Source organism: Mixophyes fleayi, chromosome 12 (assembly GCF_038048845.1).
Source record: "Mixophyes fleayi isolate aMixFle1 chromosome 12, aMixFle1.hap1, whole genome shotgun sequence".
Taxonomy (NCBI): domain Eukaryota; kingdom Metazoa; phylum Chordata; class Amphibia; order Anura; family Limnodynastidae; genus Mixophyes; species Mixophyes fleayi.
In genome coordinates, this window is record NC_134413.1 from 70,567,839 (window position 1) to 70,586,525 (window position 18,687).

The 18,687-nt window shown below is 40.2% G+C and overlaps 1 protein-coding gene across 1 annotated transcript in view; it reads right to left on the reverse strand.

Annotated features, from left to right (window-relative positions):
* The window catches only part of LOC142108356 (high affinity immunoglobulin gamma Fc receptor I-like), a 31,652-nt gene extending 14,885 nt beyond the window's left edge, over positions 1–16,767 (reverse strand). The window contains exons 1-2 of the mRNA XM_075191985.1: positions 16,486–16,767; positions 11,548–11,608 (exon numbers count right to left, since the gene is read on the reverse strand). Of these exons, the coding sequence (XP_075048086.1) occupies positions 11,548–11,608; positions 16,486–16,767 (343 nt within the window). The remainder of the gene's footprint in view (positions 1–11,547; positions 11,609–16,485) is intronic.
* Positions 16,768–18,687: the final 1,920 nt, after the last annotated feature.

Here is an 18,687-nt window from a genome sequence, read left to right on the forward strand (position 1 = left end):
CACGATCTTTCAAGTGTAGTGTTTGTAAGTCTAAGTCATATTATACTTTTGGTAAAATTGGTTTATTTTGTTCCTCTTTATGGTAATTAGTAATAGAATTAAAGTATGAAATAGAATTAAAGTATGAAATAGAATTAAAGTATGAAATAGAATTAAAGTATGAAATAGAGTGGTATATAGAGTTGTAGTGTGGTATAGATAGAGTGGTCCACACAATATAATAATAATAAAACCCTCAACTGGTCTGAATTCCACCAAACAAGTATCTGGACTGCGTAGTGTGGTGGCCCCGGTACACAATTTGGTACCGGGGCCACAATACCTCCTCCAAACATGGTACAGACAATTCGTCATTGAGATCCCAGACAGACAGGGTCGAAGTGTTATTTTTTGACTTTGTAAACCCAAAAAACTGTCCCTGTTGCACATAGTCGTGCAATGAAGACTGACTTTTTCATTTAAAGGCACGATCTTTCAAGTGTAGTGTTTGTAAGTCTAAGTCATATTATACTTTTGGTAAAATTGGTTTATTTTGTTCCTCTTTATGGTAATTAGTAATAGAATTAAAGTATGAAATAGAATTAAAGTATGAAATAGAATTAAAGTATGAAATAGAATTAAAGTATGAAATAGAATTAAAGTATGAAATAGAATTAAAGTATGAAATAGAATTAAAGTATGAAATAGAATTAAAGTATGAAATAGAATTAAAGTATGAAATAGAATTAAAGTATGAAATAGAATTAAAGTATGAAATAGAATTAAAGTATGAAATAGAATTAAAGTATGAAATAGAGTGGTATATAGAGTTGTAGTGTGGTATACTATAGATAGAGTGGTCCACACAATATAATAATAATAAAACCCTCAACTGGTCTGAATTCCACCAAACAAGTATCTGGACTGCGTAGTGTGGTGGCCCCGGTACACAATTTGGTACCGAGGCCACAATATAATTAAAAAACCCTCCACGTGTCAGAATTCCACCAAACAAGTATCTGGACTGCATAGTGGGGTGGCCCCGGTACCCAATTTGATACCGGGGCCACAATACCTCCTCCAAACATGGTACAGACAATTCGTCATTGAGATCCCAGACAGACAGGGTCGAAGTGTTATTGTTTGACTTTGTAAACCCAAAAAACTGTCCCTGTTGCACATAGTCGTGCAATGGACAGTTACTTTTTTATTGAAAGACTCAAGCTTTCAAGTGTAGTGTTTATAAAATATAAACAACAATACAGTAGTTTCAGAGCACGTCAATACCTCTTGTTTTAAATTATGACACGGCATTTTACTTTTGGTTTAATTTCTTGTATTTTTTTAAATTTGGTTTTACTTTTTGAACATGGCAAACGACTGTTGATTGGTCATATAATGCAAAAAAAAAAGGTCCAAGATGGAATTGTCCTTGGGCCCTCACACCCACCCTTATGTTGTTGAAATAGGACATGCACACTTTAACAAACCAATCATTTCAGCGACAGGGCCTACCAAACAACTTTGGCTGAAATGATTGGTTTGTTTGGGCCCCCACACCAAAAAAAGCTATTCATCTCTCCCTGTACAGACTAAACAGGCTCTACTGAGGCAAGATGTCGTCCTCATCCTCAACCTCTGATTCCTCTCCCCCTACAGTGTGTACTTCCTCCTCATCACACATTATCAATTCGTCCCCGCTGGACTCCACAACCACAGGTCCCTCTGTAGTATCTGGAGGGCAGTGCTGTACTTCATTGAGGAATTGATTATTCATTTTTATAAACATCATTTTTTCAACGTTATGAGGAAGCAACCTCCTTCGCCGCTCACTGACCAGGTTCCCCGCTGCACTAAAAACTCTTTCCGAGTACACACTGGAGGGGGGACAACTCAGGTAAAATAGAGCCAGTTTGTACAGGGGCTTCCAAACTGCCTTTTTTCCAGTAAAACTTTAAACATACTGGCCCAGAGTCCCATTCACTGGACCCAACACACGTGATGACAACACAATCCAAAGAGGGAGTAGTGACCTATGACAAGATAACCCAAGCACCATATGCAAACTTACCGACTGCACTGCTCTCCCACCTACAAGAGACCCAGAACAAAACCTAAATAACTGCCGGGAGGGAGGGAGGAATCCGGAAGCAGAGAGGGGGAAATGGTGGAGAACTTTCACATATATAAAACCAAACCACCCCCCCTCCTCTGCCCTATTGGTTAACAGATATCAAAAGCCCATAGGCTAAACACGTAATCACTCACCCACGTGATTTTACCTGCGTTTAGGCTGAAAGCCCCACTTCCCTTATCTTAGATTATAGTTCTTTCACAACAATTTATCAGATTTTTTTATTGCTATATGGCTGTGCTGTGGGGTAGATTTATCTGGCCATAATGGAGCGTTGTGTTTGAACTCAAGAGCTTAATCGTTCAGGGTTTGTTAACCTTTTGCATTATCACAAGAAGCTGCAAGAACAAGCAAGAGGGAGCAGCAGAGACTGTGTAAATGTGGACGCTGGAGAATACTCCTAGATATTCATATTTAGGAGTATTTTTATACACCTGAATATTCCTTAATGAGTTAAAGATCTATGCCTTACATGATATGCTGAACATTATTATATAGCTCCCTATAAGCATTAAATGGTAGTTGTGTATGTGCAGTATCATATGTTGTTTGTTGCTGAATACAAATGTAAACATTGGGGGGGCTGTGGATGTATTAACCTATGGTGGCTGGTACCCATACTCAGGCCCTGATTATAACTGTGCATCCTAGTCCATGTTTATGCACATATATCATTATCACATATATAGACCTAATATCCACCTGCCCTTATATATAAGAGGGTTAATAGTATTACAATATGATCCTAAATGCAGAGGGCCACATTAGAAACTTAACTTAAACACAAATAATAGCATCCTGCCCACGCACCCAATGGTAGGATTAATCTCCAATTTGGCCACAATTAAGGGTGGTTATATAGGACACATCCAAGGTTCTACTGACCACATTCACTAATGAATCTTGAACAGACTGGGAGCAAATTATACTGAGATTCCACTACTATAAATGTAACAATACACAGCCTTTATCTATATAAGACACATCACTCAAGCTGAGTACCCAGGTCACACGGGGTCTGTTATTGGGGTTGAGTGGTGACTGCACGCACAGGATGACAGTGATGGGAACAAATTATCTGCTTGATTTCAATTGTCTCACTCTTGGGAAATCCAAAACTCTTGGCTCTACGTATGCACCAATATTTAATCCGTTTCATGGTAATGAATGCTGAGTCCCCGTGTACATGACTTCATGTGCTGTTACTACTCACTGTGAGAAAACAAATAAACCAAAACACATTTATATAATTATTATAGGTACGTTCACATTTGTTTTGGTCGACCAACATCTGTGTATTCCAGAAGATGCCCAGGTGCAGAAGATGATTGAGGAATCATAGACGTATGAAGATTGTTTGCCTGATGTCTACAGCACTTTATCTCAGGAGTATTTGTCATGTATGGTCTTACCTGCTAAAGTGACTACAGTAAAACCATTATTTTACAATCCCAAATTTTAAGTAACACCATCATTTTATATTCCTATAGCAGCAAATTTAAGTTAAGGATTAAAAAAACATACACAGCTCACATTATGTCTGTGTCTTGTGCATTATGTATATTTAGATATGGAAAGACTGTGTTTCATCTGATTTTGATAACCAGTGACTGGCATGTTTGGTATTGTGTCTGTGCCTCCCTTGATGTGTTCTTCTTGTACCTTCGGGTGTTGTCCTGTAAATCATGGTATAGCTGGGGATATAATGGATACAGGCATAACAAGTGTTAGAGGGACACCAGTCGTTTCACGATGTTATTACAATGGCGCTACCGTTGGCGTTACCATAATGTTACCGGAATCATTAATACTTTGTGACTGTGGTATAAGTACTCGCTGCTTGGGGGAGTTTTACTGCACATAACACAAGTGATTTATTGATAAGATTAGGCGTCCAGTATAGATCCATCTGAAGCTACGATGTGACAGTCATCAGCGTTATCTTCCCCAGACCAAGCGGTCTGAGTCCCCTGGTAAGAAGTCAGTGATGACGTTAGTTGGCCCCCAGTGTAATGGGATCGGGGTCACTAAGAACCTTCCCCATTGTGTAATATATAATAAGTAAGTTAATAAAACACCCACAAAAGTAAGAAAAGGGGTAGCCAAGGGTTAAAACATGTATCTAAATAAAGACTTCCCAAAACTACTCATACATTAAATTTTTATTTTTTATTTTGTGAAGAATCTGAAAAAGAAGTAAAATAAAATGAGACGTGATAACAACCGCTGAGAGAGAATTGCTCCGAGTAATTATTAGTTCATACCAAAGTGACAATCCAATTGTGAAGATTTTTATACATACTATATGTTAACGTAAGAACTAGTGTTATGAGCCCACAGTAGTATTCTTGTCACCCACATGTCCTTATAGCTAATACACGTGTTCTGATTATTTAACCATCTCATCCATCAGATACTCGGTTCCTTGACATCCACAGGACCTGGGTTTCATACTCCTAGATTGTGTGGTGTCTGCAGGATTCTGGATTGGGATGAGGTCATCTCGGTTTATGACTTCCTCCGATATGATTAGTTGTGGGAGCTGTCTAGCCGGTTGGTGCTATTTAATGACGGGATGATAATGTGGAGGTGCAGATATCAGATCACAGGAGAGGTCCCACATTGTGTTTTATTCAGTAAGAAATGTAGGGTAGGGGGCTTTTCTTCTGTCCTCCAGATTATCATGGCATAAGTAATAAATGTACATTACTACATTACATAATGTGATCAAACAATCTATAATACCAGATGTATTACACTGTAATATTGCTATAAGCCCGGACTAAAAGCCTGATCTAGATTTGGATGTAAGTACAGCTACAAGTCACATCTTAGAGCATGGGGTGGGATTCCCTATGGAAATTGGGTCTGTTCATTAGAGACAAACAGGACTATGAGAAAAACAACATCAAACAGTGGAAAAGGCAGACAACACAACCATCAAATAAAAACTATTCTTCTTCACATCTTGAGAATACAAACAGGTCAGATCATCACTGGAATACTGTGAAACGAAATCATGCTAGAACACGCTATAGCCCCCCCACTAAGAAACATCCCCCTACAGAACAACTACCTCTTAGGAATAGATTCCTTACATTAGACACCATTGATGCTAGTGATAGCGATGATTTTTTTATCTCCAGTATGCTTGTTGCACGAGAGAGGGGGCAACAAGCAGAACGTCAGAGAAAATATCAAAATAGCTTCGCCCATGAAGCGCAGGCACATGGAAGAAGGGGAAAACGAGGGGGCTTACAAAAAACAAAGGAAAAGGTTCAATTCATCGACAACAGAACGCTAAAAGAGAATGTGATCTTTAATCTATCCAAACATCAACTTAATAGTTCAGAATTTTCATTGTTGAGCAAAGGACTTTCATTTGCCCCCACACATAAACCTAATAGATTCCAGATGTTCATAGACATCAATAAATTCACTAGGAAATTAACGCTTAAACGTCATTTTGCCAGAAAGGATACGGCTATTATTTCTAACTATGAAAATAGGTCCAAGTCAGGCCTAAAACCTACCTCTAAATTTTACCCTCTCGAATCTAGGAGCAGCCACATCGATCTCTTCCAGGAATTGGTGATTAAAGATTTATGTAGAGATAAATATAATAACCCAAAAACTCACAACCTTACTAAACAGGAACTCTCAGTTATGGACACCCTTGCGGACAACAAGCAAGTAGTTCTCAAACAAGCTGATAAAGGGGGAGGAGTAGCTTTACTTGATAGATCAGCATACATCGAAGAGGCTGAGAGGTTATTGAGCGATGCAGTCTCATATACTAGATTACAAAGTGACCCTACTACAGAGTACGTATCACAACTGAGAGACACTCTCCTCAAAGGCCTACGTAACAGTGTACTGACTAAAGATGAATATCAATACCTACTAGTCCTTAACCCCATTATCCCTGTTTTCTATTTTTTGCCTAAAATCCATAAAACTTTGAATAAACCCCCTGGTAGACCCATAGTGGCCGGTATAGATTCCCTTACATCCCATATCTCAGAGTATGTTAACATTTTCCTAAGTAAGTACGTGGTTAAGCTTGAATCCTATCTTAAAGACACGAGTAGTGTCCTGAACCTCTTTGAGGATTTCTGTTGGAATCCAAAGTATATTTGGCTCACCATCGACGTCCAATCGCTTTATACAGCAATTGAACACGAGAAGGGTATCCGAGCCTGCAGGGAATTTTTAGATCCGGACCCTGACCTCTCCTTAGAACATAAAGACTTTCTGTGCGAATTGATGCGGTTCATTCTTACTCATAATTATTTTAAATTTTTAGAAATATTTTACCTCCAGATCTGTGGCACAGCTATGGGCACGATTTTTGCGCCCAGCTTCGCCAATCTACTGATGGGAAGCTGGGAACACGAATACATCTATAAGCCCAACCCCTTTTCTCACTGCATTAAGGTCTACATGAGATATATAGATGATATCCTTATGGTTTGGGATGGTGATGAGGAATCCATCAATTCATTCCTCACATACATTGGTACCAACAATTACAATTTAAAATTCACGGCCAAACAAAATACTACTAGCATTGAATTTCTAGATCTAGTTCTTACAGGAACTAATAATAAGGTTGAAACAAGAAATTTTGTTAAAACGGTAGATACCAACAATTATCTCCACTTCAAGAGCGGCCATGTAAGAAAATGGAAATCAAACATCCCATACTCCCAATTCCATAGAATAAAAAGAAATTGCAGTAATGACTCACAATGTAGGGAACAACTACACATGTATGCACGACGCTTCCAGGAAAGAGGCTACCCAGACACACTTATCTCAGAAGCCCTGACGAAAATTGAAGGGGTCAACAGAACAGATCTATTACAATATAAAATTAGAGATAATCAAAAGGAACGCATACCCTTTATTACTAACTATAACGCATGTGAAAATAGAATAAGGTCGACTATCTCCAAACACTGGGAGATTCTGCGTATGGACCCTATTTTATCTTCCGCAAAAATAGGAACTTGAAAGATGCCCTTGCACCTAGCATGCTACCCGAGACTCATACCAACATTTCAAACACATTCCTAGCGGTGAAGGGTTTCAACAAGTGTAATCACTGCAATATCTGCAAGTTTGCGAGCTCAGAAAAGAAAGTTTTTTACAATCATGATAACAGCTTAAATTTCAACATAAATGAATTCATGAACTGCCAAACATCCTCTGTCATATATCTATTAAAATGCTCCTGTGGTCTTAAATACATTGGTAAAACGAAATTGAAACTAAGAATTCAAGAGCATGTCAGAAACATTAAAAACAAGATTGAATCGCATTCTGTTTCCAGACATTTTAATAAAAAAACACAACTCAGATCCAAATCATCTCACCTTCAAGGGGATAGAGAATGTACGCTTAGGATGCTGAGGAGGTGATCTCCAGCCTAAGCTCTCCAAAAGGGAGATGTTTTGGATCTTCCAGTTGAATACCCTTACCCCCTCTGGTCTTAATGAAGAATATGAAATTGCTCCTTTTTTATAGTATTATGTTTTACTGCATTTTATATTGTATATCTTGTGGATTCTATAGATATTGATTTACCTGGTGATAAGGACCGCATAAGATGGCATCACACTACTTTGCATGCATCTACTATTCACTTTTTAGCATATGTCTTTTTTATTGCATAGTTTTACGTGTCTGTTTCATTTAACACCATCTACATAAGGTAGTTTGTGTTTTATCTGCCCTATATACATTTTTATATTTTTATATTTTATTGTTGTCATAGCCTTTTATTTATGTTTTATTATGCATTTATTGTATTTCACTATGCAATTCTGTATCAATATGTACTATCTATTTACATTCCCTTGTCAAAGATGGCCACTACAGACTCCATCCACTAGTGATCTATATTGAGTGCCCTGATCCAAGATGGCCGCCACACTCGTTTTAATGTTATCTATAGGAGTCCCTCTGAACTTCAGATGTGGCATCTGACATGTCCCATTAGCGCCCTGGGTCTTTGCTCTACTTACATAGAGAGACTATCACCTTAGCCCTCAGTCTGCTACACCCGCGCGGTCGCGGGTGTTCCGCGCATGCGCGGTAGCGGCCGTGCACTGCGCATGTGCGGGAGCCTCTGCGCACTGCGAATGCGCAAAATGGCCACCGCACATAGTATAAAAACAAGCCTGGGCACTTTATATATCCTCCTGAAGAAGTCTATTTGAGACGAAACGCGTTGAGGCCCCATTATCTTCTGTATACATTGACATAGGCCAATCTACCATCCTGGACACTTAGTGTATATACCTTGATACTTCTGTGCGGAGATCACCGGCAATACCTACAGAACCCTCCAGGGATCCATACTGGTACAAGCTGACCAACTGCCTTATACAGATAAGCTTATTATGTTTTTGCACAATGTGAGTTAGCATTTGTAAACTATTGTTAAATAAATCCTTTGTACATAAATTACTACACTATATGGCTCCTTTATCCTCACTATTTCAGTTGATTGGAGTTTGATTGCGGTGTTTGTATGGGGACGGCTGCCCGAGACTAAGAAGTACTGCGTACTGCACTCGCTGGTTTACCGGTTCCTGACACATGAGACTAAGCTGAGATTCCCTCTTAGAGACCTTAATGTAGATAAGCTGATTTTACATTACCTTTTGGTACGCTTCCACCTATTACACTGTTATCTGGTGAACTGTATTACTCTGCACACCTATCTCCTTCCCTCAGCTGCTATACAATTGGAAAACTTTGTGGGCTGTGTTGTACTGGTTCAGCCAGCTCTGTTTGAACATTTACTGCATATGCATATTGTGACATTGGAGTTAATTCTATATACACCAGAGTCTGTTATGGTTATCCATCCTGTCTAGCATTTGGATTTAAGAGCTGAATTTATTATATAGAGTGTTGGATACCAACCCAGAGACATAGATTCGATCCTAATGCCCATTTAATTGATCCTACTTTGTTTAGCCTTATTCCGCTAAACCTCACCAGTGCGCCATCCTTCAGTTGCACCTATATATATATATATAACCAGTAATTTTTCCTTCCTTGATTCCCACATGCGTGAATATTGCGCCAGTCTGCTCTGTATGAGCGATTCCAACAGGGCAACATGTCTGCAGAGTTGCTGTTATTAATGTATTAAGTTAAGTGCTATTTTTTATCACATTATGTATTGTGTATTGGATTCTCTAATTAATCATTTAGAGAAGTATTATCAGTATAACCTATAATTATGACTCACCATAAATTAAGGCATTACCTGGCCTTTCATTCCTCTTCTGTGTCTTCCTGCTTCCAGCTGGATCATCATCATCATTTATTTATTGATCATGTTCAGGAGAACTACCAGTGGTAGTTGTGGTAGTTGTTAGTAGAACAGGTACAGGGTATCCGGCCTCTATAACTCTCTTTGTGTGATATTATTTCCCACCTGCTGCACTGTGTCATTAATTCTCATTAAAGGATCATTTAATTTACATACATATCATTTTTTAACTCTTTTTCTGTCTTTCGTCTTGTGCATTATGAAATACTTAGTTAGATCTTTCTTAATTGATTAAATTACACATTCCTTTAGTTGAGCCTACCATACTCCCAGCTATACTACTAGGTATCCACCACTTTACCATCTTATTTTCCTTGACTATTCCCTTGTCCACTCTCCTCTTCTTCCTGGGGTACTCTCTGTATACTCCACCATGTCCTCGTACCTTCACCACATTATCTTAGTGTTTTCTGTCTCTCACACCTTCTACTCCAACATCTCATCCCCCTTCTACCTCCCTTTCTTTTAACTTTTTATTTGTAACAGCAGATAGATATCAATATACAGCACAACCGTACATGTTGTTGACATTAAATAAGAACCAAGGTTACACAATCTAAAAATCGGAGAGGAAACAAAAAATAAAATAAAACAAAATAAAGCAAAAATACAAATGACTATAAAAATATAGATTATATTCTATGTCACATTCCAATTGGTAGTTGGGAATTAACGGCCTACGTGGTGAGTGTACAAGTGAGGACTTTTCCCGTACCAAAGAAAGACCATGTAAGGTTGGATATATATAACAAATGGAACAAACTGCTGTTTTATTTTTTAATTTTTTATGATGAGGGGGAGAAGGGAGAGGGACTGGGGTAGAGGTGGAGGGATTTTCCAAATTGGAAATACATCTCCTACCTCCTTTTCTTAAATCTTTATAGTAGAAACTGGAGCTTTACATAAGATCTGAAACCACTTGATTCCCATTTCCCGATATACATAATCATCTTGTCACTTCAGCCCCAGCTAACAGCCTCCATTGCTGTCCCAATCAGGAAGGAGTGTAACCCATATTCTGCCACTGACCCCCCCAGCTTCCCCATGCACTGTCTGACAATAGATATAAACTGAAAGTGATACAGAAAAGCTGATTGTGCCGAGATAGGATTACAGTTACAATCCCCACATACAAAGGTATGTATCTGGTCACTAGTATTTGGATATATTGTTATCCCCATTTGGCACATATAAATCCCACTCTAGAATCCAAGACTTCTCCCGCGCTGCCCCCCTTCACTGGAACGACCTCCCTCGCTCCATCCGTCTCTCACCCAACCTGTGCTCCTTCAAACGGGCACTTAAAACTCACCTGTTTCTTAAGGCCTACCAACCATCCACTTAACCTCTCATCTCTTCGGTTCTCCCCTTTGCCTCACTGGCTCCCTTCTGTGCCTGATTCTGTTCACCCTCCCTTAGGATGTAAGCTCGTATGAGCAGGGCCCTCTTTCCTCCTGTCTCCATACCTGTTCTTCCACTCCGTCTCTACTGTATTTGCCTGCCCGGAGTTTACGAAGTATTGGTATTTTATGTTTAATGTTCTGTACTGTTTTGCCCTGTATGGTCTACTGTTTGTACTGTGTACGGCGCTGCAGAAACCATGTGGCGCCTTACAAATAAACGATAATAATAATAATAATAATAATAATAATAAAAACTCTGTGGATTCATTTGGTTGAAGTATATGGATTTCATAATATGGTTCTGAATGAAGAGTCAATGGACTAAAACTGCAGGTTCATAAATATATCCAGGTGGGCTCCATGTGCCTTATTTGGACTACAAATTGTCTGCTGTACTATATCCTGGCCAGTTACCCCCTCCCTCAGTGAGGACAGGAAGTCTGGAGCAGCTGGAGCCCCTTTCACAACATAAATGTATAGAAGGGATTAAAACAGGAAGTTGCTATTCATCATCTGGGATTAAGCCCTGCAGTAACCAGTTTGCTACTTTATTGTTCTCTCTAGGACTGTGTCAGACTACTATGCACTAGACCAGCTGGGGGGAAACCCATGTGGGGATGACTTCTCTCCACTCCCATATCCAACCCCTGATTTGGGAGCCAATGGCATTCTGTACGGACTTGGGATAACCTTACAGGACGGGATTTCACCTGTGGGAATTCTGAACTGTTTAAAAAGAGCCTGCAAGGAGAACAAGGGTTGTTTATTGGATATCCTGAGCTTGGTATTGAAGATCTGTCTCCTACAAGCTCCAACGTGTGTCCTGATTACAATTTTACATCTAGGCACATCTCTGGCTGAACATGGTGCAACAGTATAACTCTGCCCCAATGGGAGCTGCTTGTGAGTCTGCACATCTGGGGGTAAATGTATCAAGCTGAGAGTTTTCTGGCGGGTTTGAAAAGTGGAGATGTTGCCTATTGCAACCAATCAGATTCTAGCTTTCATTTTGTAGAATGCACTAAATAAATGATAGCTAGAATCTGATTGGTTTTTCAAGCCCGCCGGAAAACTCTCAGCTTGATACATTTACCCCCTGGTGTGCCTACAGGAGTAGGGTGACAGGGGTCCAGGCTGCTAACATCTCGGTAGTGAGCATAAGGCCGGGAGGCCAGGACCAGCAAGCCTAGAAGTGTAGAAATCAGAGGAATCTGGAAGACCTGAGTACTGAGCTATTGTGACAAAAGCATCAGGACCAGAGACTTTTTTACAACTTAGCCCGGCCAAAGAAATACTGTTTAAACATATGTAACGGTTCCTCATATCTTTATCTGGGGATGTGTTGGGGAGGTTTTTAGATGTTGGCGATTTAATATAGTTATTGTGTTACAGTTGTGTTTGCACCTTCTGTAATAAAGGTACTATTATAGCTACCACTCCTCTTTGTCTGCGTGATCCAAAGAACACCAAGGTACCAGGGCTACTCTGTGGGCCTTGACTCTAATGCCCTGGTGTCCTGACACTGATCATCAAAATCTGAGGAACATGACTGTCCCAATACTATCCCCATTCATTATAGGTTTTCATAAGACGCTGGTCTCGTCACATGAAAAGAAAAATGTCCAGATAGTGGATAACTGACTTGATTCCCATTTCCCCCCTTAGCACCCAATCTTTTAAGGAGGTGAAAGCTTCAGGAAGATGCCTCTTACAGAATGGCCGCATCAAGTGAGGTGTATGATGCAGAACATGTCTCCTTACTGATCCCATTAGTCATCAAATCTTTCTTTGGAATTGACAAATGATGAATCAGGCTGAATATTCTGGGCTTTGTTTTAGGGACCATTTACAGTGCATAATGCATGGCTGACATCAAATATCCGAAAGTTTCAACTCTTTGGACTCCCTATAAGGAACTCTAAAAACATTCTTAAACCCATTCTCCAATAATAATGCTGCCTCCCTGTCTGGATGTCTCCTAAGTCAGGGATGCTTTGTATCTATATTTAATTTATGTCTTTTTCAAGCAGGATTCCCATGCCTGAACTGTCTTCCGATCTTGAAAACACTTAGCAAGCGGCTGCCCTCCACCACAGCTGAATATTCATGTCTGAGTCTGCATGGGGCCACATACATTGGCCATCAATAAACTGCCAGCATGTTCCCTTTCTTGCTCCTACCAACACCACAGCAGGCCCAGGAGAAGACCACTGCCAACCCATTGCAGGAAATCCCAACCTCATTTATAGCCACATGGGACATCCAGACAGCAAGAACTTGTAAAACATGCCCATATTCATTGCATAAAATAACGTTTCTCCCCTTCATTACTTCTCTGACATACAATACCTTTCTGAATTACTTTGAAACCCTTTCCTACATCAGCGCATGAATTTGGCTTTTCCCTAAGTGATTTCTCTGATATTTAACAATTTGGAATATGTGTAAAACATTTACCACATTCAGAGCAAGAATATCTCTCCTGTATGACATGGTCTTTCTCCTGTATGGTGCGCAACAAGAAGTGAATTATGTGCTAAATATTTCCAACATTCTGTAACATGGTTTCTTTACGATATGGCTTCTCTGATACTTAAGAAGTAATATTTTAGAAAAACATTTCCCACATTCTGAGCAGGACCAAGATTTACCTGGAGGAGGTGGTAGGGCAGCCATAACCCCTGAGCTGCCTTAACCTTAGACCTCACCTACCTTTCCTTGAACAGTCACAATTTGTGTTGGTCAAATAGGCTGAACCTACTAGGAAAGGTGTTTGGGCTGATCGGGGGGAACTCCTGGCAAACTGTGCATGGTTTGAGTGGATTGGCAATTGGCTTAAATTGTCCTGATTTTGCAATTGGTATTGATGACAGGTATTGCACAGGTACTGGTCCCAGTGTACATCTATTTTGCCTAAGGGAAGCTGACTTGTACAGTCAAACAAATAGCTACAATAAAAAGTGTTGCATCCCTCTCTCTCTGTGTAGTGAATAAAGCTCTTTTGAAATATGCCCATAGCAAGGGAATTTCTTATCCACATAAATATCTAGTTATTGCTACAGTAAGAAGAAAAACACAGACACAATTCTTTCATTAGAAAATGTATTGCATGGAAATGGTAAAATAACCACATGCACAGTGTACACATAACAACATATACAACAAAATCATAACTAGTACAGTAAAGACATAATGGGGCTTATTCAGAGTTGGACGCATTTGCGCACCAAATGTACGTTGGAAATAATGTACACAAAAAAGTGGATTTACTCATTGATGTTGAGTCTCAAGGCGCCTGCAGCTCAAAAACAATTTCTTTGTGACCAGTGTAGGTCTGCCCCCCGATACAGTGGGGTGCAGATATAAAATGTAATTAAAAATGGAAATGTCAATTACGCAATACTCAATCAGCAAATTAGAAACAGCTAAATAGGGCTGATAGTCATCATCATATACCTGCACCAAAAATCTAATACCTGCATGAGGATCGAGCCCTAAAAGGCGTATTTGCAGATGTTATGTTACAATTACATGAACCCACCCATACTGTGCTCAGCCCATGCATGCTAGTCCCTGCACATCCTTATTCTGCTTTTCCAGACAAAGGCGGACGGATGTCAGCGATATAAATAACTCTATATATGGACATATACTTTCTGGATTTTGGAATCGTTGCAGTATGAAAATACACATCTTATGCAAACAATGACGTACGTCTAACTCTAAATGAGCCCCAATATATACATTTCCTTTATACAACGATGGTAAAGATATTTTGCATTCCCCACTAGAGCAGATCAAGCTCCACCTAGTTTGATGTCTATGTACTGAAATACCAGCTGTGCGATGTTTTGCTTGTTTGTTCCACCTTCAGATTGCTTTATTTTATCTTGTACACACCATCCTGAAAATGTTACTACAAGCATTTATTTTCTTAGTAGCCTCCTTCCGTGATTTTAGCCATGTATTTATAACATCCGGGAGAGTGGATTATTTTCTTGCCCCAGGATACAACATAAAGCTGCTCACTGGGTACAATTATACAGAAAGCAGAGCAGAGCAACACAAACACACAGCTCTGCCCCGTGGTATCACCACACGGGTTAAACGTACAGAGGGAAACCAGGATGTAAAAGTTGTGTATTTACTAAAACTTGGAGTAAAGCCTATACAAGCCATTAAATACATGTGATGGTTGGAAACCCCTTTAATTATGCTTCTGAAAGGATTTTATTTTATACAGGGCTTTGTCACTAAAAACAATACATTGGGTATAGTGAAACCTCCTAAAAAGCCTTGACATAATTGAGATTAAAGTTGCATTATCAAATAATTGTTACTTGTTACTCATTTGCCTCTTTCCAGCTCCAGGGTCTGCTCTATGCAGCCGCTTTTCCCGGGACACCTTCGTTTCTGGCTCCTCCGTGTACATATGGCTGTGGCAGTGGCTTGTGAGCAGGAGGTCCAATCAGAAGCCACAATCTCCATGACTGCAACTCCTGATTGATCATCCTGCTTACTCATACTTCTACCTTGGGGAGATCAAAAGGGGGCGGGGTGAGTCGATCGCATAATTTGGCCCTGCGCCAAAATGTCCATTTAGTCAGAGCTGTGAGATGAACCACGGAACCACGGGAAACACTTGTGCATGGAGCAGGCCCCGGGGCTCCAGAGAGAGGAGGAGCAGGTGAGTAACATGATAACATGCAACAATTAGGTGGTAATGCAGATTTAGGTGCTCCTCTGCTGCAGCATATCACTATCATGACAGTGTATTGTCTTGGCATCACAATATTCAACAGAAAGGGACTTTTAAAGAATATATATACATGATAGGGCACCAGCATACACGTGTACAGCAGCTGTAGCAGTTAATAGATTGGAGAGAACATGAGGACTGGAATATCCAAATCAGTTTAAGACAAAGAATAAGACTCTAGAAACACTGTATCTACTTAATCAGGGAATTTATTTTACATTTAGATAACATTTAACATGTTTCATTCCTACAGATTAAATTTTGTTGTCTCTGAGGTACAAAATGAATAATGAACAACATGGGAATTACTAAACAATTGGTTATTTTAATAAAAGTATAATTAATTATGTGGTAGTACAATGTAGGGAATGTGAAGAAAGTATAATATCATATAAAACACAAGGCATCGGAAAGTATAGAAAATATATATTGTATTTGAATTTGGAAGTTTTATATATATATATATATATATATATATATATATATATAACTCTAGGGAAAATGCGAACTGTAAGATACTGTACAACAAAGTAGGATTATATTAAATTTTAACACACTGGCAGAGTGATTGCATAATTCTGATCTTAATAAGATGTAGTTAGTAGATTTTACCATACCCTGTGGCTGGTTTCTCATCCGTGTAAAGATTAACCCTTCCAATGCTGCAGTGCCAATTGGGTTAACCCCCCAGTGCTATGTGCTGGAGGTGTAATGTATTTTAAAGTGTATTTTAATAAATATATAAATGTAGATATTGGCGCTGAAAGGGTTAGCCCAGGAGTAGAAATGTATAAAGTGATATGTGTGTTTATAAAATGTTATTTCAAATGTGTATAAAACAAAAGAAATTGCTTCTCACCCCACTGCTGGTCCAGTGAGGATCGGAGCTCAGCCAGAGCTTTAATTCCTCCACTCCGGTTCCCATTTGTAAGTACAGGATGACTGGAGTGTCGGAGGTGTCTCCAATCCCTGATGGTACAGTGGGGGCTGCAGGAGCAGCCCCTGGATAAAGTAGGAGCCAGGAGCTCTCTGTGTGTAAACTCCGCTGGCAGCTGTAGTTCAGTGGCTTCTGGAGGAGACTTGCAGAGGCGCCTCCTAGATTCACACATGAATCCAGGAGTCCCAGTCTGCAGAGCACCATACTGAAGCTCAAAGAGCCTGGGGACAGCTGGTGGCAACACTATTCTCCTACAACTCATGTGCAGTTGGCATTCACAGTCGGTGAATATCTGCTGACAGGTGACACCAGTAGAAGTGGTCAGTAACAGCCAGATACAGACAGTAAGAAGGAAACCCAACTAAACTGTTTAAGATCTCCCTCTCCAAACACTGGGTAGCAGAGTAAGCCCATCCAGTCACAGTTTATAACTGGTGGCAAGCAATTTGATAATGCTAGGAATTTTTTTTTGGAGAGCCGAGTTACTCAAGTGAAGAGCTCCTTCCACACAAGGGAATGCAAAAGATGGTTAACTACACCGCAATGTCCAAGGTAGATCTCGAAATCCTGTGCAAAGCAAGAAACATTGTACAGTAAAAAGTCATCATCTGCTGCACCATGATTTGGGTCCTGTCACTTTACCGAATTTCAGGACGGTGTTGGAGACAGTGATTTACACTTGCAGGTGTTTGGAATGATTTCTAAACTCCATGCTTTATCCAAAAAGGAGTGGGTCAATTATTTGGTCCTTACAATGCAAGGGTGTGCATTAGAGGCCTATTGTGTATTGACCCCAGATGACTGTGCAGACTCTGAAGTGGTAAAGAAAGTTCTCTTTAAGTGCTACATTATTACCCCAGGAACCTACTGGCAGAAATGTGAGGATCTGGCAGAAGCCTTCTCATCAACCATGAGGAATTTGCTAACCAGCTGTGGCAGTTCGTGATGAGATGTATGAATGGATCTGGTGTCAAGACCTGGGTGGATTTAAATGGTTTAATTTGCAGGGAGCAGTTGTCTCGCCGGTGCACACAGAGGGTGAAAAAATTGGTACTGGACCACAACACAATAATATTTGAAGTAGCGGACCAGTTGGCAAATCAAAATGTAGTGGTTTGGCCACCCTGGCAGAAGCGCCAGTCTAGCAGCCAACACCAAAGAATTTTATGAATTGAAGAACATCCCTCTGCTGTTGATCACTCCGCCAAGCAAGTAGTTACAATCCTGTTCCACAAACTAGGTCCTTGTAATTAAAGCCACGGAGCCAGAAATATATTGAAAGTATTAAACTGTTTAATGTAGTGAAAAACACAGTCCATGTGATGCAAGTTAAACACAGGCCAGATCAGTGAATAAACAGACTTCCAGGTATAAGGCAAATATCAGGTTTACCTCCAAGTGACAAGATAGAGATGAATGCTAAATGCTTACAGAAAAGCAGAAACTGGCTAAGCAAGGATTTCCACAGGAAAAGAGAAAAAGCAAGGCAGTTAGTCCAAGGGTAAATAAACATTACAGGCACAGAAACATTAATGACCATCAAAGGAAACTGGGAGAGGCAGGCATATATAGGAGACAATCAGGTGCGAATGATTAACATAGTGCAGCTAGTAGTCCCTGATAGTGAGAAGAGAAGGCAGAATAACAGCACCTCTGGTGGTTCACAGGTACTGCAGGGTCAATATAATAATAAATATAGTCCCAGAGGCAGGAGCTAAAGCAGCATCATGAGGCAGATCCTAACTGTAGCCACTAACCCAGGTGCTTGTAGCTAGCTGCAATTCCACCCTGTTCCTGGAAGTCATCAGACTAGACTGGATAGGAAGTGTTATGGCTGTGGGAAAACCGGTCACCTAAGGCCAGACTGTCCCACAGGCTGACTTGCATACCCGACTAAGGGAGGTGGGCCTAAAAAGATTGTTCTTGCCCCGGAAAATCCAGTGGCGTATGTCACAGAGAAAAGTGACTCAGTGAAGAGGCCAAAAAGACACCCAAAAAGAGGTGGAAGCACCCAAGTTGGACCATTGCAGGGAGAAGGCCTGAGAGTCTCAGGGACCTCAATCACTGTGGTGAGCCCCCCATCCTTGCTGAACCTGCTGCAGCATTGCCAGGCTAGACTGCCAA